The sequence below is a fragment of the Xiphophorus hellerii genome, chromosome 4 (genome assembly GCF_003331165.1).
Source record: "Xiphophorus hellerii strain 12219 chromosome 4, Xiphophorus_hellerii-4.1, whole genome shotgun sequence".
In the NCBI taxonomy this organism is placed as follows: domain Eukaryota; kingdom Metazoa; phylum Chordata; class Actinopteri; order Cyprinodontiformes; family Poeciliidae; genus Xiphophorus; species Xiphophorus hellerii.
This window is the reverse complement of record NC_045675.1, coordinates 18,037,326-18,059,508: the sequence shown is the minus strand read 5'-3', so window position 1 is coordinate 18,059,508 and position 22,183 is coordinate 18,037,326. Positions and strand designations below refer to the sequence as shown.

At 38.1% G+C, this 22,183-nt stretch overlaps 2 protein-coding genes across 5 annotated transcripts in view; both read right to left on the bottom strand.

Moving 5' to 3' along the window:
• Window positions 1-895: 895 nt before the first annotated feature.
• Window positions 896-5,683, bottom strand: sinhcafl (SIN3-HDAC complex associated factor, like). Of its 2 annotated transcripts, none has more exons than XM_032561529.1 (6): window positions 5,507-5,683; window positions 4,310-4,478; window positions 4,108-4,207; window positions 3,896-4,010; window positions 3,086-3,239; window positions 896-2,935 (listed from the first exon to the last, which is right to left on the bottom strand). In XM_032561529.1, the coding sequence occupies exons 2-6, from the start codon at window positions 4,435-4,437 to the stop codon at window positions 2,767-2,769; spliced, it is 666 nt and encodes a 221-aa protein (XP_032417420.1). In that variant the 5' UTR covers window positions 4,438-4,478; window positions 5,507-5,683; the 3' UTR covers window positions 896-2,766. The 2 variants fall into 2 exon arrangements, with proteins under 2 accessions (XP_032417420.1, XP_032417421.1); XM_032561530.1 differs by having other exon boundaries at window positions 3,086-3,236.
• A 1,220-nt stretch (window positions 5,684-6,903) lies between these two features.
• Window positions 6,904-22,183, bottom strand: part of dennd5a (DENN/MADD domain containing 5A) — a 33,124-nt gene continuing 17,844 nt past the window's right edge. For 2 of the 3 annotated variants that reach the window (XM_032560022.1, XM_032560023.1), the window contains 18 exons: window positions 21,847-22,155; window positions 20,298-20,513; window positions 19,915-20,149; window positions 17,631-17,781; window positions 17,450-17,543; window positions 16,609-16,740; window positions 15,841-15,993; window positions 15,660-15,744; window positions 15,485-15,572; window positions 13,333-13,461; window positions 12,735-12,856; window positions 12,504-12,649; window positions 11,092-11,210; window positions 10,819-11,000; window positions 10,484-10,566; window positions 9,601-9,724; window positions 8,537-8,705; window positions 6,904-8,386 (listed from right to left, as the gene is read on the bottom strand). In XM_032560022.1, the coding sequence (XP_032415913.1) occupies window positions 8,203-8,386; window positions 8,537-8,705; window positions 9,601-9,724; window positions 10,484-10,566; window positions 10,819-11,000; window positions 11,092-11,210; window positions 12,504-12,649; window positions 12,735-12,856; window positions 13,333-13,461; window positions 15,485-15,572; window positions 15,660-15,744; window positions 15,841-15,993; window positions 16,609-16,740; window positions 17,450-17,543; window positions 17,631-17,781; window positions 19,915-20,149; window positions 20,298-20,513; window positions 21,847-22,155 (2,721 nt within the window). In that variant the 3' untranslated portion in view covers window positions 6,904-8,202. Of the gene's footprint in view, window positions 8,387-8,536; window positions 8,706-9,600; window positions 9,725-10,483; window positions 10,567-10,818; window positions 11,001-11,091; window positions 11,211-12,503; window positions 12,650-12,734; window positions 12,857-13,332; window positions 13,462-15,484; window positions 15,573-15,659; window positions 15,745-15,840; window positions 15,994-16,608; window positions 16,741-17,449; window positions 17,544-17,630; window positions 17,782-18,301; window positions 19,074-19,914; window positions 20,150-20,297; window positions 20,514-21,846; window positions 22,156-22,183 lie in introns of those variants that run through there. The other variant, XM_032560024.1, reaches the window with a different exon arrangement.

Genomic DNA, 22,183 nt, shown 5'->3' with positions numbered 1-22,183 from the left:
CAAACAAACAAAAAAAGCTTTAGAGAATTGTGAAAAAAGTACAGGGAGTTGCACAAGACAGTAGATAACAAGGTTGGAGTGCGTCAGTGCTCCAAGAGTGACGTACAGATATATTATAAAGTATATATCGTGTTTTAGTATTGAGTTTTTTATGAGATATAGACATTATTGCCAATAGATTCAATTTCCTATTGACAATTCTAACACAATAATATAATATCAATGTTTTTACTCTGATGTTTACAGATATGGCATTACGTGGTAAATACTAAAATTCCTCGATGCATTTAAAACTTTAAAGTGAAGATATATCCAGTGCTTATATTAAAAATTGTGGGGCAGATACCTTGAACAGATGGAAAATATATGAAATGTTGTATTTTTAATCTACAAATCACAGCCAATTTACATAAAAGAAAGTTGCTAAAAGTTTATTTCAATAAAAGCATTAGTGCTGGAAATATTGACTTCATGACAATATGTAATTCTTTATAACAGTGCTGTAAATTAACATTTCTCCACTCTGTTCTTGATGAATCCAGCTATTAGTAAATAAAGTGCGCCCTCTATCTGCATCGAGGAGGAATTTTTTTTTTTTTTTTTTAATCGAATTAGGCGATATACTTTTTTTTTATTTGAACTTTCAAAGAATCTAAATTTTTTTTAAAATTGTAACCTTATAAAGTGAACTTGAATAATAGTGCTTCATAATTTCTGATGAACATTCAAAGTTTTTTCATTGGATTTGGCTGCAGATGGGAGATACAGTATATGAATTCACAGAATTGAACTGTACTATAACACATATCTAACACACTTTGTCTTGCTGGTATAACATATAGACCGTGTGCAGCTTTTGCCCACCACCTACTTGTACAAGAAAATACCACAGGAGAACAGTTTTAATTTTTATTATACAGATCTACTTTGTGGTACAGTATACAAAAAGCATATAAAAAACCATACATTGCATGTTCAAAGGAAGTGCACAAACTTAGAAACAGACTTTTTTTTCTGAAAGGCTCAACACCAGTTAGCTCAAAATTTTAGTTAAAAAAAAAAAGGTTGTGTAATAAATAAATATAAATTACATACGAATCATAGAGAAAAAGGTCAGGTCATTCGTTAAGGCACATCTTACATCCCAAAATGTACCTTGCAAAAACATGGCAACTTCCTAAAGATAAAAAACAGCTTATTTTCCAGCTTACAAAGGAAGCAGCTTACCTCTTTTCAATAAGAATCATAATTTTTCAGCATTTCACTACCCTGCCGCAGAATACAGTTTATATATATTACGCAACTTTACAGAGCAGTGCCTGTCAATTACTTTAAGTCGAGTTTGGTTACAAAAATTCAAGAGAGAGAAAAAAAAACAGCAACCGTTGTCACTGTAGTTCTGAGACAGTATACACCATGGCAATAACTGTGCAATATAAGCAATATTTTTAACATGGCATACATACATTTTGAGACATTGACTGGTGACGACAATGTGACATTATTGCTGAAATAATAGAGCCAATTTGGTAAAAAAAAAAAAAAAAAGAGGGCCAATCATCTAAAAGAGACTAAAAGCCCCAGAGCAATTCTCACATTCAAAATGTCTGCATAGTTTGAACTTTAGACAATTGCTTCTTTTGATGAACATGTTCCTCTAAGCACAAAGATGTAGAGTGAGCACTGGTCTCCAGCATGTTCAGTTTGACAGTAGAAAACAGATGTTCACAGCTCACTGATTCTGCAGGCGAGTTTCTCCTATTCCTGCAGTTTACACCTACTTCTGCACATAGCACAAGTCAATACAATGCAAGCCTTTCGAGAAACATACCTGAGGAAATAATGAGTTATCAAGCTGTCTTTTAGCATAAGAAAAAAAAAAAAGAAAGAAATACATGCCTTCAGCACCTTTCAGATGTAGTGGTTTGCTGTTTCATGTAATTTTTTTGGGGGGGAAAACTCACGAGCCAAAAATGCTGTATTTACAAAATTCATTGAAAAAACAATTTGCTTTACAACATGCAATGTAATTTCATTGGAGGCTGTACAAAAGAAATAAATAAAAACTGTCAATCCAACAAGCAGAGGGACATACTGCAAGCATGGTCTAATGTGCACAAACTGCTGAGCAAATTAAAACTGAGTGTTTCAAACTGGTGGCTAAAGCTGTTTATGTCCAACTTGTCTAATCTGTACACATTTAAAGAAATTACATTTATACAGAACAGATTTGCTAATGATCCTTGTGTGTTATCAAAAGCAAGTTGTGCACTAGAAGAAACAAATAAAGCTAAAAGATGACGGAACATTGCAGCAAAAATGTTGAAGGTTCCCTTCAACCCACAACGCTGGTATTGGAAATAGCTGGTGTCTTTCATACACACAATTACAGTATTACAAGTTATAAAAAATAAAGCAGTCCTGATATGAAATAAAAACAGAAATTATTTACAAAAATTGATCATTCAGTACAAAAATAACCAAACGCAATCTAGGACCAAAAATTTAACTCAACAAAATTTAATCCTTATCCTATAAATAACACTAATGCCCAAAAGTTTTTTTTTTATTTTATTTTTTCTTTTAAAACAAAGAGCTCAACTCTATACAAAAGATTAAAAAAATACCCATATAAAAATGATTATTACAAGGATGAACATTAACTGATCTAACGGGGAATGAAAATGAGGTCTGCCACTGGAGACAAATCCAGGTGGATGCCATGGATAGCCCCATAAAGGAAAAAGGGAGACTGACAAAAACCATTCACCAGGTTTCTTTCAAATCTTCTGGGAGCTGTGGTTGGAGTGTGGGCACCTGCGTGGGCGTCAGTGTCTTCTGTTTTTTTGAGCTGCAGCAAGGCTTGAAAAGTCGGGGATCGATAATCACTTCTCCAAACCGACCTTTGTAGACAATTCCACAGCACACCTTTTGCCTAAAAGAAAGAAAGAAAGAAAAATTATATATATAAAATATTTATATAAATTATATATATATATAAGAGACTAATCAGAGTAAAATAAGAAAAAAAGCAATAAAAATTGTGATCTTTTTGTTTTGCGATGGAGCCATGAAGATATCTTACCTCTTCCAGTAAGAACGATCCAGGAAGGAGAAGATGGAAGGAGATGAGCGTCTTTGTTTGGACTCGATGTCGGAACCGTCATCTGACTGGTTGCTGTAACTGGGAGATTGGGCAGGAGACATGCTGGACGTTGTGCTGTGAGCATCTGAGTCTGCTTAAAAAAATGAAACAGAAATAAACTTGAAAGAAATTTACATTTACCTTCACTGCAATAATCAGGACTTGGGGCAGTATTTACTTGCCTTGTTACTATTTTATTCATTATATTGAAAGAATGATTGCAGGCGATTTATTCTGCAAAGGGTACAAATACCAAAGGTGTGCACACCAAAGCTGAATTTTGAATCCTATATAAATATGAAGCTGACACAAAACAAGCCAGATGCCACTTGTTTATGAAGTGTGAACTAGAAAATAGAAAACTAGACACATTTCATGCTTTATTTAAATTAGCCACTAGGTGCTGCTAGAGATTATTAAACAAAGGCATTTAGTTTATATGGAGATGAAAACTAAAAAATCAAAAGCAGAATGAAAATGCAGTGATTTTAGGAATTGTTATTTTTTTACAATATACTTGTATTGAAAATTATATCACAACTACTGATTATTTAACTAGGAATACAAAATGTTTTAAGCAAGTAGCCTAAACTACAAAACAAAGAAGACGAAGACAATACACAAGTGTCAAAAGAGCATTAGTGCGAATAAAAAAAAATATGCATGGATTTCAAATATCTTATTTTTGCTAAATTACTTATAACTTTCAAAAATGGAAGACAACATGTTTCTTAATATTGAACTACTTACTTTGCCTCTTAAACTTATGAAGCTTCTTTAGTTTGCTCTTCTTCTTCCCATCACTGTTCTTGGTCTTCTTGGGTTTTGTCACCTTAAAACCTGGGCCAGCTCTAGCATCAACCACCTAAGGAATAGCAATTAAAAACACACAACAAAGTTAACTTGTGCTTGAAAACATGACCCAGTATACCTCTGTGTGCTAAACTGGAGGCACTACTTACATGATTCCAGTTCTTCTTGGAGCCATGAGGCAGCTTCTTCCATCTCTTCACCAGCAGAACACACGCATTACAAATGTCTCCAACACGATCTTCTGAGAGTCTAAAATTAATGCAACATGAAAAGGGTAATTAGATCTGAAACCTCTGTAAGCAACTATTACTGACGTGTAAATGTATGATATTATGGAATAAGAGGTTGTACCCAAAGCACATCCTGAAGGTCTCTTCATATCTGCTGCTGTCCGTGAAGCGTGAACTAGAGGACTTGGTCTTACAGATGCAACAGCCGTCATTACTCCGGTAGATTTTTGACTTGTGAAAGCCAAACATCCTGAATTTGTTGGTCGGTGCAAGTCAAGGAAAGAAAACTCCTGGAAATGTAAGAAAACACGATCCGTAATAGTCTCGGTGCTTGCTGGTTTATGATCAGCATAGATGTCTGCACACAGTTGTGCTTTCTGCTATTAAAAGGGGGCGGTCCGTATACGCACACACATAAGACAGAAATATTGAAACCCTTTTAAACCTTTAATAGCAAATCTTGCGAACACACAGATTTAAAGTGTCGGGTTGTAAAATTAAAACCTCAAAAACACCAAAAGCAGCATAACGGTACTTGGAAAAAAAAAACACCTTGTTTCACGATCTTACGGAGTTTAAAGCTAAACAACACCAAACTAGCACCAGGCAAACAACAGTAACACGAATCTAATGTTATGAAGGGATTTTACTGCATCAAACCTAAACTTTAGATCGAGTTAAGTGAACCGATTTGTTTGAAATTTTATTCTAAACACAACAGTCTGGGACGTTACACCCACAATAACACGAGTACCGCTTTATCCGTAAAATGAGCGGTAATGTTGAACACAAATGTGGACGGCAAAAGAGAAGAAGCTAGTCTTTATATGTAACTTCAATGCATGTATCTGCTACGGGACTTTTTTTAAGCGGCGGATCTGTCTGAAGTGGATGCCCCAAACAAAAAGCGGGCAGCTGCACTTTCTGAAACCAAAGACAAAAAGCTACCGCAATTTTTAAACAACTACATTTGGACACACTTAATACAAGGGTTTAACTCTATAGTTAGAAACACAAAGTTAAGGCAGACACCGTCTTCCCCTTCAGATTAAAACTTTTCGTCTGCGAGTGCGCCAAATATGGCTCATTGTTGTTAGCCGTTAGCATAAATGCTAGCCGACGAGGCCACGCTCTCGTTCACTTCCACGTTATCCCATTGTCGACATGGTAAGTCTTTACACGTTTAACCCAAAACGACAACGAACGCACACGTCAGGACACCAGAACCTTACAATATGGCCGCAAGTTCCACATATAACAAGTGTGTAAAAGTCAAAATAATATAAACCTTGTACAAAGAAAATAACAGTGTACTTACTGAACAAAAACTTTGAATCTTCGCCGTCCTCTTTTCACGTACTGCGCATGCTCTTACTACTGCTGCATACAGCTGGTCATTAGAATGTGTTTTACATAAAAAGCTGGAATGAAAAGGCGAGCGGACAATGACCATATAAGGAGTGCAGCCGTTGGGTTTGAACCTGGGCTCGACCAATCTCGTACTCTTCAGACAACATGAATGATGGGAGGCGTAGTGAATGAGGAAGAAAACACGGCTACGTCAGTGGTGAAGGGCCTCTTTTTGAACTCACAGTCCCATAAACCACCTGGCCCGAGGCTTCAAAGAAAAACAGCTCCCTGACATGGCGCGAACGACTTTGTTTACGTTTTCACAGCTGAGAAAGCGCATTCAACAGAGAATATAACTGATCATTAATGGCTTGGCGTGGGATATGAAACCATAATATTATAACTTTAAAGATACAAGTACTGGTTAGCTATTGTAAAACACAGATTTAGCAGTATTTTGGGCACGTGTAAGCTATTTCAAGCAAATACGGGAATTCAAAACAGCCAGAGATTGGGCAAATGTAAAATTTTAAACAGAACAAGCACCCAACCAAATAATGATTATATATTACTGAAGCGTAACAAACCCATAACCATACGTAACAGTGCTTAGGAAGTTTAAACAAGTCATTTTTATATAACAAACTATGTTCCCTATTGAAAAAAAGTAAACTGTTAAAGTAGTCATATGTTGACAGTTTAAAAAATCAAAAACAATTTAAAAGAACTAACAGTCCTTAGTATCGTCTAAATAACTTTTGGATGATACAATTATAAATGTAGATTTACAAATTAAGGCAAACTTTTTTAAAAGCCTGGGGTCCCTCAATTTACTCTGAAATCTGTACATGGACACTGCCATAAACCAGGTGAACAAATGGACTGTAAATAATGTTCTGCCTTTATGTCAGTTCCCCTTGATAAAATGTCACAAATATATATTCTCCTTTAAAACATTTAGCTTTCATTCTTTTTCCACAAGACAATATACTTGAATCCTTAAATGAATTAATAAATAAATGTTTATGTAATCTAGAGCTTGAGGACAAATTTGGCATGTGCTTGCCTCCTAAATAAATTTCTGATACATACTCAAAAACAAAAATCTAGTTATTTGACATTCTCTTAGACCAAAACTTAAAGGTTAAGCACTGGTTGTATTATTCACAGGAAAAAGAAAAAGATACTGAAGATTTGTTTATCATTAGTAACTTAAAAAAAAACTTCAATCTGTAAAGAAAAATAAAAAGCTGTTTTTGAGGAGATCAATTAAGTGATTGCAGCACTTAACGGTCTCAATTAAGTGTTACCATCTTCTGACTTGCCGATAGTAACATACCTTTTTGAAATAAATGAGGCCCAGAATAATGCTTTACAGATGCTTTATTCTTAATATTTTTACACTGTACACAGTTGCTCACTTAGTAAACACTACATTACACAAGTATGTTGATAAATGTACAACTGTACTGGAAAAGAAAAATATATATCTCCCAAGATGCTTTTGTGGGTCGTACACAGATGAGTACAACACAGTCATTCCAGACGCCGTTGGCACACAAAAAAAGTCCGTCACATATCAAATCTCTTATTCCGCAAGATAAAGTTCATCCTATGTAAATGGAGAGAGCCCAGTAATATCTCAGTTTTCTCTTGTAGTTATTGCATAGCAAGAAACCAGGATGACAAAAACCAGGAACAAGTGTGGGGAAATAAAACAGTCCTTTGAGCTCCTCACATATTTATCAAGAGGTCAGAAGTCAGCACAGGAACTACGCAGGTCATCACGTTGTAGTTCAAAGAACAGAGTATATGTAGTGTAAGGGTTGCAATGATGGTACAAGGAAATGGCTGCTGGGAGGTATTTACACTGAAGGTTGAAGTTGTTAACTTTGCAAAAAATAACAGGGTCAAGCATCTCTTGGAGTGCTCTGGAACACAAGACTTTGTTTTATTTTCCTGAAACCAACTGAACATACCATTCATTACTTGGAGCAGGCTCGAGCCCCACGGTCTCATCGTGATAGGAGGACCTTTTCTTCAATTGAAGGTATTCCAAATAAAATATTTGCATACATACATGTATGTTTGCTTGGGAAAGAGTCAAACTTGTATATATAAAAAAAGAAAATCGCCTACCACTCTACCCTGCCATACGCATACTTATAAAGCATACTTCTACATCATTTGCTTTAAACTCTGCGTTATGACATTTAAAAATCAGGTTTGACAACAGAGCAAGCAACTGCACTGATTTAACAAAATAATACTGTTTTTATCTGAAAATATATTAACAGTTTTAATCCTCGCTTTCCCTTAAATAGAACCGCTGTCATCAAGTCACGGCAACGATGAAAATATTGAGCTTTCAGTAAAACATTATAGCACAAGGTCATCCTCAATGATGTGAAAACCACGGTCCATAATAGAAAACATAATTCTTCAACATCTAATGGCATCATCATCATCATCGAGGATAAAAATAAATCTTGAAAGGCTCATTGCACTTAAATTATGGCAAATGTGACAGTAGCTTCAGTAAACCAGAAAGTGTTCTTTGTTCAAGTCTGTTCCTGCATTAAAAAAAGGTCAGTTATTCTTCTCTCTTAGTGGTCCTCTGTGATATTCCTGTTGGGTACGACTGGTGGAGAGCGTGGTTTGGTTTCAGATGCCAACTCCTTTGACTAACGAAGCCTCCAGGGTGATGTTGAACTCCTGCAGAGTCTGTAGCACTCGGATCAGAGAGTTTACCAGTGAGCGGTCCTTAATGAGTGCACTGTCCTCATACATCTGGGAGGTGATTGGACAATCTGCAAGCAGAGCAATCCAGTGATGCAGCAAATGGTCCCTGTGAGAGGAAGGGACAAACACGCAAAATCAACAGAGCAGCCTTTAGGGAATCCAGAAAACATTAAAATGGGCAAAATCCTTATTACAAACATCAAACAAATGATCACGAGTTTTAACGGTGTATGTTGTTCGCTAACATTTTACTCACCTTGCTCCCAGACAGACAAGCATCTGAAACTTCCCGTCCTTGCCAATATTTCTCGACGTGCTATTGATGGCCCGCATGAAGCGGCAGAAGTGGCGCACTCTGGTTTGCCAGTTTTCATCTGGAGTCGCCTCCCGTTGCTCAGCACTTTCAAAGTACACTTGTGCCTTCTCTGTCGAAGGGTTAAAATCATCCAAAGACATTATTACTCACTGCACAGTCATATGCATGAATAAGTAACCCATTTAAAGCAATCACTCAAGTTAAAACAGAGGCGATTTGTTTAATGTTTGTAGTGTTTTAGAGAGTCATTTTTACACAACTCTTAACTAAATTGTTGTTTCTGATTCAGTCAATTCAAGCAATTAATTAGCTGCAGTGGGACTGGCTGAACCATCAACCTTACTTTGCTTGCAATAGAGCATTTCATTTCAAGGCAAAAATACAATAAATAGAAAATTTCAAAACACTTAATAAGACACAGGAGAGCTTATTGTTATGCTGAACTGGACCATGCAGCCATGGAAGGCCTTTACGCTCTCATTGAAACCATAAAAACATGTTTTGATCTAAATATAAAAACAGCAAATTGTTTAAGCTGGCCTCACGTGCTATTACTCATAACGTTTTCAATATCAACAGCAGCATTTTACAAAAGACCAAAACAGAAAATGCAACAAAAGACAAGGGAAGCAAAAAATGCTTCATTCACAAGTCAAATTGGAAAACATTCATCTTTTTGTTGAAGGTTTTGTCAGAGTTTTTTGTGTTAGAAAATTTGCTGTATTTATTGAGAAATATTCAGAACCATATCATGGTATTTCTAAAGTTTGCATCTATTATCATGATGTGCATCTTTGCTTCATCTGTTATCCCCAAAGTATCTTATTAAATTTAATGCATTTTCTGCAGTTATCTTCATGTTGTCTTCAATCTATCTTCAATTTCAAATTCCTTATTGTTGCTACTTTGAAATATATGAGTTTAATACTTGCTTTATTCTCTAATGCTAGGGGAAAGAAAGTTAAACCTCCAGTCTACCAGTCTTAGAAAGCTCAAGTTCCTACCCAAAAAGTCCCAAATGAAGACGTTCTTAAAGAGTCGAGGTGATTTAAAACCGTGCTGGAAAACTTGCTCCAGAGCCCAAACGAGACCGTACTCCCCACACAGCAGCAGCGTCAGACTGCCTCTCTGTGGAGTGAACAAATGCATGGAGTTGGATTCAGAGAACAAAACACAGCTCTTTGATTAAAAACACCACAAGACCAATCTACTAAAAATATGAAATCCTTCACAAAATATTTCACAAAATTAGGACTGCAGATGTTTACACCTCACACCAATTTTTAAACTATTCGATTTATGGTGACTCTTAATATTCTTGGTTTAATTTTTTTACATAAATACTATGAATGACTGCATCAGCAATTTGGATACTGTAACAGACTTGGTGAAACAACCAAATGAAAATTTGACTAATTTCCAAAAGAACTTTTAGCTCTCATCAGGCTCCTTTGTTCTTTTGGTCTCTTAAAAAAGGTGGAGTGAGAGTTAAGGGGATTTCCCCATAAAGGCCCTTTGTTCTTTTATAACAGTGAATTAGTGATCAACCCTACAATCAAGTGTTAGATTTTGATGCACCTAAATAATCCTCACTGAGCATCTTCCTTTTAATTGAAGATGTCAACTGAACCTGCATTCACTACACAATAATTAGTGGGTTTTTGTGTTTGTACAGATTCACTGAGGGTGCAAAAAATAAAAAAATAAAGACAACAGATAAAATTTAGAGTAAAACAAAACAGCATTATTATATTTGAATTTCCCTCTGTAGCCCTGAGTAACTGAAGGTTTAGTGGGGTCGACGGAAGCACACGGGCGCATTTTTCTTCATACGTGATGAATAATAGAACTACGTGTTCAGGCCTGTCTAGACTGCTCATCTCTCACCTCCTTCTCCGGCTTGTGGAAGTGTTTCACGATACCATTGATGGCCTCTCCCACTCCCTCCTGGATCTGGCCTGTGTTCAACTCTGAAAAGGGAGGGGAAGAGTAAACAATGATGCTCTAAAAAAATAGAAGCACGATCAGGCAGGCAAATCCCCAACCGGGTTTTATCTCTCAATCATTTTGTTTTATCATTCATGCATTCATTTCTGTGAAGGCTGGAAATCACACAGTGATTAACATAATCCTTAAAGGAGCAGCTTAATTAAACATAGGGGCAAAAAAATAATAACTTTAATAAAATTGTAAGATATGAGCAATGTCGATGATTAACTGACTTGGTTTGCTGCTTGGTGAGATGGTAACAAATCTCCTCATCATCCCTGGAGACTGCTGCATGGGTGGTGTGCGGCACATCCTCTCATCATTTTCAGTAGTGGGGGTCATCAGCTCTCCCACTAGTATCCTCTCCAGACTACCATCATCTATGCCTTTCCCCAACCAGCGACCACATGGAAACCTAACACCAAGCACACAGAGCTGGTTAAAAGGGAAAAACAGTTTTTATTAAAATGATACTAGATTTTTTTTTTTCTTTGAGGCTAACTTACTTGTAAGTGTGCCCTGTGATCTCGTTCCGGACCACGACACTCTCCACAAGCCACTTGGCGTACAGCCCTGAGTTGTCGTGACCCATCTGTACCGTTGTGAGCTTTCCCAGGTTCTGACACTAAAACACAGAGAACCACAACAATGTTAAAACGTAGAAATTAAAAAACTGAAAAAGAAAAAGCTAATTTATGTATTCACTCTTTCTGGTAGAGTACAAAAATGTAAAATCAAACACAAACGTCATCAACTTTTAGAAAACAAACTTAGTACCTTCTGGCATTCTGTTGATGTCACAAATAGCATTGTTAATTTATATTACATTTAATGTTTATGTTTTTATATTACTGTTACTGTATAGAGAACAACAAGCGTCTGTGAAGCCATCTCTAAGACTGGTTCCAGACTTGACATGATCCTCTCTACTGCTGTGTGTTTAGGGGTGAAGTTGAGGAGTTCCTGGCCCATATTAAAGAGTTAAGGATAAACACTTTCAGGCTAGACTTCAGAAGCTTTTTTTAACCACCACAGTGCGATTGTAAAATGGCACCAGTTGCTGTAGTCAATGAGCAGCTGTTAAGATGGTAAAGGAGCTCCTTGCTGAGCAGAGTTGGCAAGGAAGTGTGAAGTGGGGGGAGGGGTCACCGCTTTATCCTCACAGGAGATCATGAGTGAACAACTTAAGTGGTTTAAAAAAGGAGCTCCCTTATACAGCCATATTGCAGAACTGTTCTGTGAATAAGACCTTAAAAGTAAATTGAAGTCAGGCTCTGTTCTGGCTTTAAGATGTGTCCTATTTTCTTCACATGAAAATGGACAGTTGTGAGGGTGGCTGGTCACACCTGGCATGAGTGTACAACCCGAGTGATCAGGTTCTACATGCAAATAAACCCATGATGTTACAAAATCTCAAAAAAGTTCTCGAGTGGCTTGATTAGGTAATCTAAGAGTTGTAATGTGAAAAAGGAGAATACAATACTTAGTCTCTATACAGAGCGCAAAAAAACAAAACAACTTCAGACACCTCAATCACAGATGGAAAGCTGTCAAACAAAACACTATACAGGGAAGATAGACACATAATGAGTACTTTTACAAGACAGCAACAGTGGGCAGCTGCTTTTTCTTGCTTCAAGGAGTTCACTAAAACCTTTAGACTTAAGGAGAGTAAACACAAACTACATTCAGATTGCTAAACTAGTGCAGTCTCGCATCAAAACAAACACATGGTGGAGAGGATTTGAACAGGTATCATCATCCCCTTAGAAGTCTAAACAGTTTAATGTAAATAAAAAGAATGCCGCCTTTAAAAAACAACGTGCGAGTCTTTGTTGTTGCCATGTCATTGCACTTCTCGCTGATCTGATTTTATTAACAAAAAAATGATCAATGTTTTATAAGTCAGGACACAAACCTCAAAAGTGATCTCCAAGGTGTTTCTGGGGACCTGAAGGACTCCGGTCTCTGACAGCTCGCCGGAAACACACACCCAGGGGTTGGCTGTGAACATGGAGCCGCCAAGCTTCTTGCTTGGAACAATCACCACGTGGTAAGGGATCACTGGCAGCCAGAGAGAAGGGAAATGTTGTTCTGGCAGCTCAAATCAATAAAACATGAACAGGGTGCATTTTTAGGCGACACTCACTGATGGTTGTGAAGACGTTGGTGAAACAAAAGTAATCGACGGCATTAAAGGACAGCAGATGGTAAAGGAACTGCTCCTTCTCGTCGTCACAGCGCAGGAAGGCATAACGCTTGTACAGTTTTCTAAAAAGCAGAAGACGATTGCCAAAGAATATTAAAAGACACTTGACACTGACTAAATAATAGGGATTTCTGACATTTGATAATTATTCTGAGCTGATAAAGATGGCAGATAAATAAAATTGGGTAAACTGAAAATTTTTTGTGGTTCAGGTTTTAGGAGAAAAGTGACTCTACGCTCTGAAAGGCAGACAGAACTTCTCCAAACCCAGTTTGCCCCCCAGATATCAATTATGAAGAAGTCTGAAATATTAATGCAGTCTGGACTACAATATGATGCTCTGCAATTCCAGAAGAAATACATTATAAATGGCTTCATCACACACTGTCTGGCTTTCAAAACGGACATTCCTGCACGTGCAAAACAAATCAAGGGCAGAAAGATATACTTTCAGTCTTAAAAAGGTTAAAAGGTTACTGCTGCAGCTCCAAATACAATGAAATAATTGTTGCCAATGCAGAGTGGTAGTTCAGCTCACTTTGTTAGCTCGTGATCTGAGAGCAGCTGCTTCAAGTGTCTGGAAAGCAGCTTCTTCTCCATGGAGAGGCGGACCCAGGCTCTGGCCTTGCCCACGTCGGTCTTGATCTCCCCAATGTTCTGAATGTGTCTGCAGGTGAAATGACGGGTTCGGGTGACAGGAAAGGAAGACAAACACAAAGGCAACATACAAATAGGTAAATAAGCTGAAGGAGTATCATTCCAGGGGAAGAGGTTGATACCATACTACACATGGAACCATCTTGAATGATAAATTTCTCTATGCATGTGTATAAAATGTGCCACACCAGTGAAAAATGCACATAAAGTTTCAGTTTGCCATTTAATAACTTCCTAATTCAAAGGAGTTTTGTTCTATATAGAAACCAAAGACATAATTTGAAAAAAACCCAAAAATTTATTGCTATGATTTGGACATCATATTCCTGTCACAACAGTAGGCTGGGAAAACTGCCTACTGTTGCCTACGAGTGGCATTTCAACAACGGCGCATTCCCTTAATGTGAAAGCCGGTCCCTCTGAGATGGCTTCCAGCCACTATCATGTCTCTGATGTCCAGACAGATTCCCTTCCACTCCACCTGTGCCATACGCGTGCCACATCCAAGCCTCCTCCACCTTCCACACCCACTCTGCTGTCTCCACCCTCATTCAAACCTACTAACCTAGATTTCTCTGCTCCAGAAGGAAACATTTGTGAGCTGATAATGTCAGAATCCAGAGAGTAAACACAAGTCTAAGCTTTTGCTTAGAAGCTTTAAAATGGTGAAAAATGATAATAGCAACACAGTACCCGCTATTAAATAATGCATTTATTTACAGGACTGTGCTTCTGCTAATGGTGTCAGACATTTACAACAACATGGAGCAGGACGTATTCACAACATAAAGTATAGCTGCATGGCTGTGTCCCGAGATGACCCCTCCTCCCTTCTCTTCGTCTCAGTGAGACTGGTGGGAGGTGTGATAATTAGGCTGGAAGTAACTCGCTGTTCCACGCAGACTCACTCTGTGTCTTCTTCATGTAAGCCAAGAACGCATAACGCTGAATCCTTTTAGTAGATGACAGCGGAGTCTGCAGTCACACACCTTTACATAGGTGCTAAAGCATGTAAATGTGTTGAAAGAGACAAGAGCATCTCTGAAAAGGTGACTTCTATATACGTTTAAACATTCTTGATAAACATTTTTAGTTGGACAGAAAAAAAAAAGTCATCTGGGAGATTAGAAACATGCCATCCTCTTTATCTTTGCCATAGTTTGCACATTTTGCCACATGGTTCCATTTCAAACTCTTACAGAAAAGCTAACTTTAGTTGTAAAACTTTATAATAAAAACTTTTCTATTATGAATATTTTCATAATTATATTTATGTATTTGTTTATACATGTCCTGGTAGATGATTTCCCCCACTAGTAATGTATTTTATTAAACCCTATTTATTTATTTATTTTTAATAATCTACACAAATGTATTGATTTGATGTTTTCTAATTTTAGCCAGATCCATCAACAGTATTTAAAACATGTTTCATTGCAGCAGAGTCAATTCTGCCTTTGTTATGACAAGAGTTTAAAAAATGAACTTTTTAGGAAGTTGATGCAACATAAAACATGTGCAGAATAATTCTTTAATTCACATTTAAAACATTAAAAAAGTGTATTCTTCTGAAAATATACTTTATGTGTGACTCACAGGACTGATTTTGTAAATTACAATATCTGATATAGTTCATTTACTGTAAAGTAATAAAAATCAGTGCCAATACTTTGTTGCAGTCTATATATTTCTTATAATTTAGGCTTAACTTTTCATTTACTGAAAATGAAAACTGTTGTAATTTTTCCACACACATATTTCTAATATTTTGTGGGAAATTGTTAACTCCGTTTACGTTTAAAAATACATGCAATAGTTTGATCAACGAGATTTGCTCATTTACACTGTTCCTAAAGCATCCACGCCGCTACGGCAGAAAACATGCTCCTGTCTTTTGTGGTGCAGTTCAACATCTACCACAAGGGGGCAGCATTATTCTACCAAACTGTACATCTGTCCAATGTGATCAGTAGTTGGGTCAACAAGTGCCTGAATAGAGGATTTCATTAATCGCTCGTCAGGATGTTCCTCACCTCATGTCCTGGATCAGGGAGATCCTGAGCGGAGGCATGGCTGATCCACCACCATCAGATTTCCTCCGCTCCGTGTCATGAATGAACCCTGGGAGGAAAGTAAGCGCACCTAATGAAAACGTCACCATTCTCTAAGCTGATTGGACCCCTAAAGAGAAATGACAAGAGCGTTTACCTGGAGGTCCCAACCCGCCTGGAGTGGCATTCTTCTCTTTGCTGTCCTGGTAATGCAGGAGGTGGGACCATAAGGCGGATTTCCCCTGGAAGGAGAAGAAAGTCGCAATTAAATACATTTCCTGTTTAAAATGAGTACTTTCGTGATTGGATCATTGTGACCATGGTGATGTTTTCCAGACCTGTTTAACCTGCAGCCCGTGACTCCAGATCCTCTCCAGGAGGTCACAGAGACTCGCAATCAAGGTGTTCTCCTCCACACCTGTGATGCTAACCTCGCCGTGACCCAACTCCACGGCCTCTCGGCCCATCTTCTCTACCAGCATTCGTTTTGTCTACAAACAAAAAAATAAAATAAAAAAGAACGAACTCATGCCAATACTGAGAATTCAAACTAATATTCCAGAGGTTCGCTGTTAAACCTCAAACCAACATCCATTTAAGTGTAGCAGTAAAACCAAAGAATATACTCAAAACAAAACAAATAAAAATTCAAGCAAAAACAAACCAGAATAAACATTTTTCAGGTTTACAGTTTCAAAAGGAATAAATCTGGGGCGTGCCGTGGTGGCGTAGCGGTTAGCGCGACCCGTATTTGGAGGCCTTGAGTCCTCGAAGCGGCCATCGCGGGTTCGACTCCCGGACCCGACGACATTTGCCGCATGTCTTCCCCCCTCTCCTTCCCCGTTTCCTGTCAGCCTACTGTCATATAAGGGACACTAGAGCCCACAAAAAGACCCCCTGGAGGGGTAAAAAAAAAAAAAAAAAAAAAAGGAATAAATCTGTTTACTAGGACTTACAAAACCTACAATACAAGCTAAATAAGTAATAATCAAATAATTGTATTTATTCTTTAGGGTTTTATTTAATAATTTTGAAGAAAATAACGGATAATTGATAACTGAAATGGTAAATATGTGGAAGAAGTGGGAAACCAACAGATTACAAACCTTGTTCCTGCACTCTTTCAATAGTCCTTCAACAAACTTCCAGTTGGTCTGAGCGATGACAGAGGGCGACAGGTTGGACAGTTTAGGCTGTCTGATGGTGGTGCCCAAGTTTCGAGCTTCCTGGATGTATTTCTGAGAAGAGAATTCAATAAGCAAATGTTAGAAAGAAATGATCAACTACACTTACCAGGATCAGTTCAAAACCAGCTTTTACACTGGAATACACTGTATTGGTATTCATCTTAAATGAAATGTGCAATAGCTACTGTACTTATGTTAATAGCTTCTATGGCTGTCAAACTTAAGACCAACAAGTCTTAAAAACAAGCTTAAGAAGCAAAAAAAAAAACAGGGGACAAATATCAATTGTAACTAGAATGAAAAGTTCAGATAAAGCTCAGCTGCTGAAAGTTAGAGAAGCAGATGGTGCTAAAGATCACGTGAGTGGACTTCCACATCTGGTCTGTGGTCTACCGTCACATACCAAGTCCACAGACACCGACTTCAGACAGGGCCTGAAGGACTGCGAGAGCCAGTAGTAGTCAAGAAACAGCAGGAGCTGCGGCTCCGGAAACAAACACTCTACATGCTGAGAGTGCGTGAGATCGCGAGGGCAAGAAATGCAGAAAGACAGAGACAAAAAATTAAATAAATAAATGAAAACATTTATAAAATGAAGAAAAGCAGATATGTGAGAGGAGGCGGGAGTGCAGACAAGATGGCAGGAGAAAGGTGAAAAATAAAGCAGATTAAGAAGTCAGGCATAAAGAGAAGGTTTACTCTAGCTCAGGCAGACAGACTGAATTAACCCAGTTATGAAACCCATTTGAGGACCTCATACCTCTCTCTGGTCATTGTCCAGATAAAGGTGCTCAGCGTGTTGCTTCTGCCGGTCTCTCCTCCTCCACTGAGCCGGAGCACTTCTCTTAGCCCATCTGTGGCACAAAGCGCTTTGATCAGCTTTTAACTAACCCGATTTAGAGGTCACTTCAAAAGGAGCAGAACGGCTCAGGTATGCTCACTTGTTGCTGGTGGGCCCCGTGGAAAGCACGTCCGACTGCAGCCGGGGGAAGAAGCCCTGCTCGTAGCGGCCCTGGCCGATCTTCATGTCGAGCAGATGGGGGTGCAGCGCAGTGTGGTCGATCTTTGCCACTCTCATCTCAATAGCTTTCTCTGCAGATATGAATAAAACATGCATTTTTGATTGGTGGTTTAAATTGGTTTAGGAATGAGGATTTGTTTATGTCGCATATTTCTAATTAAAATCCTGCAATTTATTTGATAGATTGTTCAGTCTTTACACTAATACCATTTTACAGGGGGAGCTCAGTAAATATCAGTTCAATTAATTGAAAAAGTAGAACTTTTCTAACTCTATTCCACAAAAATGCAATCTTTGAAATGTTCTGACTGCAACTTGAAATAATAATAAAAAAAATTATTACGGAAAAGTTGGCTCACTGAAAAGTATGTCCATGTTCTGTACATGTATGCATCTGATATGATTTTCTCTATATGCCGTCTTATACAATATTGTAATCTTCTGAAATTCATAATGTTAGATTTTTTACATTCTGTAAGCCATAAAAATACTTGAAATACATTATCCTTTGTGTACTGAATCAACTTAGTACACAAGCTTTAACTTTTTCTATTATTCAAGTTAAGATTCAAAAGACATTAAATATGGTTATTCTGACTTTAAATGTCTCACTGTGTGACTGCAATTGTCTTTGCGTTTGTTCTCCTCACAATTCATCTGTCTACGACCATTTGATTTTCTTTGTATTTTTGTATGTTAAAATAAATCTGAAAATGTAAAAACAACAAGTTGGCATCTTGACAAAGAAAATCTTCTTAAAAAAAAAAAAGAATTCCTCCCAACACCCACAGAACCAGAAGCAGCATCAGAACAAAAGCGGAGCATCGACATTACTCTCAAAGGAAGTAAAATGAATGCTGCTTTAGACAGTGATTTCAGATCAACAGTACGCCCACACTGTCAATAAGAATATTTCAGTCAGTCAGCGAAAAGGACTTGTAGCAGAAAAGAGTGAGATAAAAATGTGTAGGAACACAGCCTGAAATCAGGGTGAGGTTAAAATAAAAAGGACTTTATCACTCGTTACATGTTCGAAGTAATCCGGTAACCCCAATAAGGAGAAATGATGAATAAGTTAATCCTTCAACATTCAAACATCTCTTCAGAATTAAACATCTATAACATTAATATGTTAAAATAAAGACATTACAGAAGTTCAGTAATCAGAAAGGAGCCCGACCCATCCTCTTGAGTTTACAGATGGAATGAACTGAATACACAGTTAAAGAGCCGCCTGTCACCCACGGACATTTCAGACAAAAACAAATATTACGAGGGTTGGTCTTGTTTTTCTCCAGCCCAATGATTTGTGGTCCAGCAGCGACAAAATCTGTTTTTTCAAAGCGCTTTTTAATTGGCCCGTCTGCAAACAAGACAGCGAATGACAACAAATATCGGTAACACTTTATTTGACGGGTTGTGAATAAGACTGTCATGACACCGTCATACACATGACATAACACCTGTCATGAACATGAGTAAGTCTTCATGAATATTTATGACTGTTGTCATAAAGTGTCATTCGGTAAATCATGACACTTAATACAAAGTTGAAATAATTCAAAATGTCTTCGTTATGACAACTTGACATTAACCAAGAAATCATGATCTGACATAAATTTGTTATAAAAGTATTACTGATTAAACTTTAAAAATTATGCAGCTTTATGTTATTAAAACAAAATTTTTTTTATTTTTTTTTTTATCGCCCCGCAAGGGGTCTTTTTGTGGGCTCAAGTGTCCCTTTTTCAAAGTAGGCTGACAGGAAAGGGGGAAGGAGAGGGGGGAAGACATGCGGTAAACGTCGTCGGGTCCGGGAGTCGAACCCGCGACAGCCGCGTCGAGGCTACGTTGCCTCTGAATGTGGGTCGCGCTAACCCCTCCGCCGCCACGGCACGCCCTTAAAACTAAATTTTAATGACACTTTATGACAACAGTCATAAATATTCATGAAGACTTACTCATGTTCACGACAGGTGTTATGTCATGTTTATGACGGTGTCATGACAGTCTTATTCACAACCCGTCAAATAAAGTGTTACCCAAATATCTGTGATGGTTGGAAATGTAAACTTCATATTAAATTAGTTCTACAATTTACATAATTACATTCATGAAATCTTACATTGCAAAAAGGCGAGAAATCCTCACGCTAGTACACAGATTACCGATTTTATACTGATAACTAACTGATCTCTTCTTACCCGCTTCCTCGATGTTGGTGCATTTTTGGTACATGGAGGTACGCAGCGTAGGCGTACGGACGTTCAGCATGCGGATCTTGTCCACACGGGCATCAAACACCCTTAGTGTGTGTTCCTTCTCCTCATCGTCGTGACAAAGAATCTTACTATCGATGAAAGAGGCAAACATCTGAGTCTCCAGGAAACGTGACAGGAAGGGCAGGTAGGGTTCTGGTTGATCAGACAGGAAGGAGGCCTGCACACAGACATGAAATGGTGCTAGTCATGCAGATCGTTTCCAAATGGTTTGCAAAATGATATGTCACTGCATCATTTTCGCCCCTGCATTTATGAGCTTGTGTATGAGCTTATTGCACGACAAAAACTGCACCACCACAACGAACCTTGTCAAAGTTCTGCATCTGGTCTCTGTTGGTGAACCAGGACTCTTTGTCGTGGCTCGGCTGGATGACGAACACCTCGTAGTCGGCAAACATCTGCGTGAATCGGTTGGCGAAGACCTCGCGCACTTGGATGTTGAGCTGGTGCATCTTGAGCTCTTCCTCGTCGCACTGAGCCCGCGCATCTTTGTTGCAGCTGGCATCATCTCTCACCTCCAACTGGTTTGAGGAAATATTGAAAAAAGCATCATGTAGTAATCAGTGACACTAAAATAAAATAAAATGAACGAAATGACTGCTATGACTGCTGAAGAATCAGCTTTTGAAAGGAAACTAAAAAAGTTTCCTTGCAGGGCAGCCACCAGAAAGTGAAATGAAGCCACTATGAAAGTGCTTAAAAACCTAAATCTATTGCATTAGGTTTATTACTAACAACTAAGGACTCAATTTCATTCCTTCCTTTTTACTTCTAGTAACTCAGCTGCAGGTTTATCAAGAATAAGAAAGGATTGACCTCATAGCTGACAAACTATACAGAGGCGCCTCGCTAATCTGTTCAGGGAGAGCTAATGGCTGCCGCTAGTGCATAAGTGGATTAGACTTCACGTATAGAGATTAGTTTAGTCACCCACCAAATTCCTCCTAGTGGTTATTTGTAACAATTATTGTTTGCAAATTGGCAAAGAAGCTTGTAAAATGTGCAAACTGAAACCAGTATAGTCTATCTGAATGAGCTGTAATTCCCTAATTAACTGTATTTTCATTAACATTTGGTTTTAGATTAGTATTATGGGCTTTATCCATCTTTCAGCTGAAATATTGAAAAACAACACTGCCATCATTTAAGGGACAAACATGGAGGTAAAACAAAACTTTTGAGATAATACAGCAGCCTAGTCAAGATGTAGGAGAGTAAAAAAAATGTCTTGGTCTTACTTTAAATAAACATGCAGACTTGGTAGATTTATAGCTGCACAATATGTTGAAATAAAGCTGACATCAGAATTCCAATGCATGACACAAAAACGCTTCAGTAATTGGCAAGACGCTTATCAATAATATAATTAGGCAGTTTAATAAACATTTCCATTATTCTCGTACATAATCTAGATCAAAGTGACAGAGGTCCTAAAGCTCAGGAAGAACTACAGGGGAATTGTGATGAACAGTGAGAAAAAAGTGAGTTAGTCAAAGTCTCATGGTATTAAGGACATACTTTTGCAGTGTCATGTTTTCCTTATCTGGTGTTGCTCTAAAAGGAGTGTGAACGTTAATCAACGAGCGGCTCTGAAGCAGGACTGCAGTGCTAAAAGTTGTTAAATATTTTAATGAAATTAAGAAAAAAAAGCATCTGCATGCATCAAGAACTGGAGAGGCTTATTGTTTAATATTATATAGTTTATATATATTTTCCACTGGCTAAATAAGTAACTTGACTGTCACACTGTTCTTTTAATTGGATCACTCCTCCATTAAACATTAACCCCCACTACATGTTAAATGAGCATCTGAGCGGGCGATTTCTAATTCATTAGGTGACGTCACTTCTCACCTTCTCCAGGCTCACGCCTGTTCTCTTGACCAGCGCCTGTAGCCGGGCGATCGTCTCGTTCTCCCTGAGCAGGTAGGAGGTGAGGGGCGACCCCAGGTTGCCGTTGCGCTTGTCGGAGACCATGTCGACAGAACGGAAGCGGGATCTTCCCTGGCTCTCGCTGGAGTGGATGTTTCCCTCTGGAGAGACGCCGAACGACATGAGAACCTCGGAGATCTCCTGAATGAACTCCAGTTTGTTGGGAAACTGCGGCAACTCCTCCGGCAGTTCAATGAAGTGATTATCAATGTCCACAAAACACAAGTTAGCCTAGGTGTGGAGGAAAAAAAATAATTTT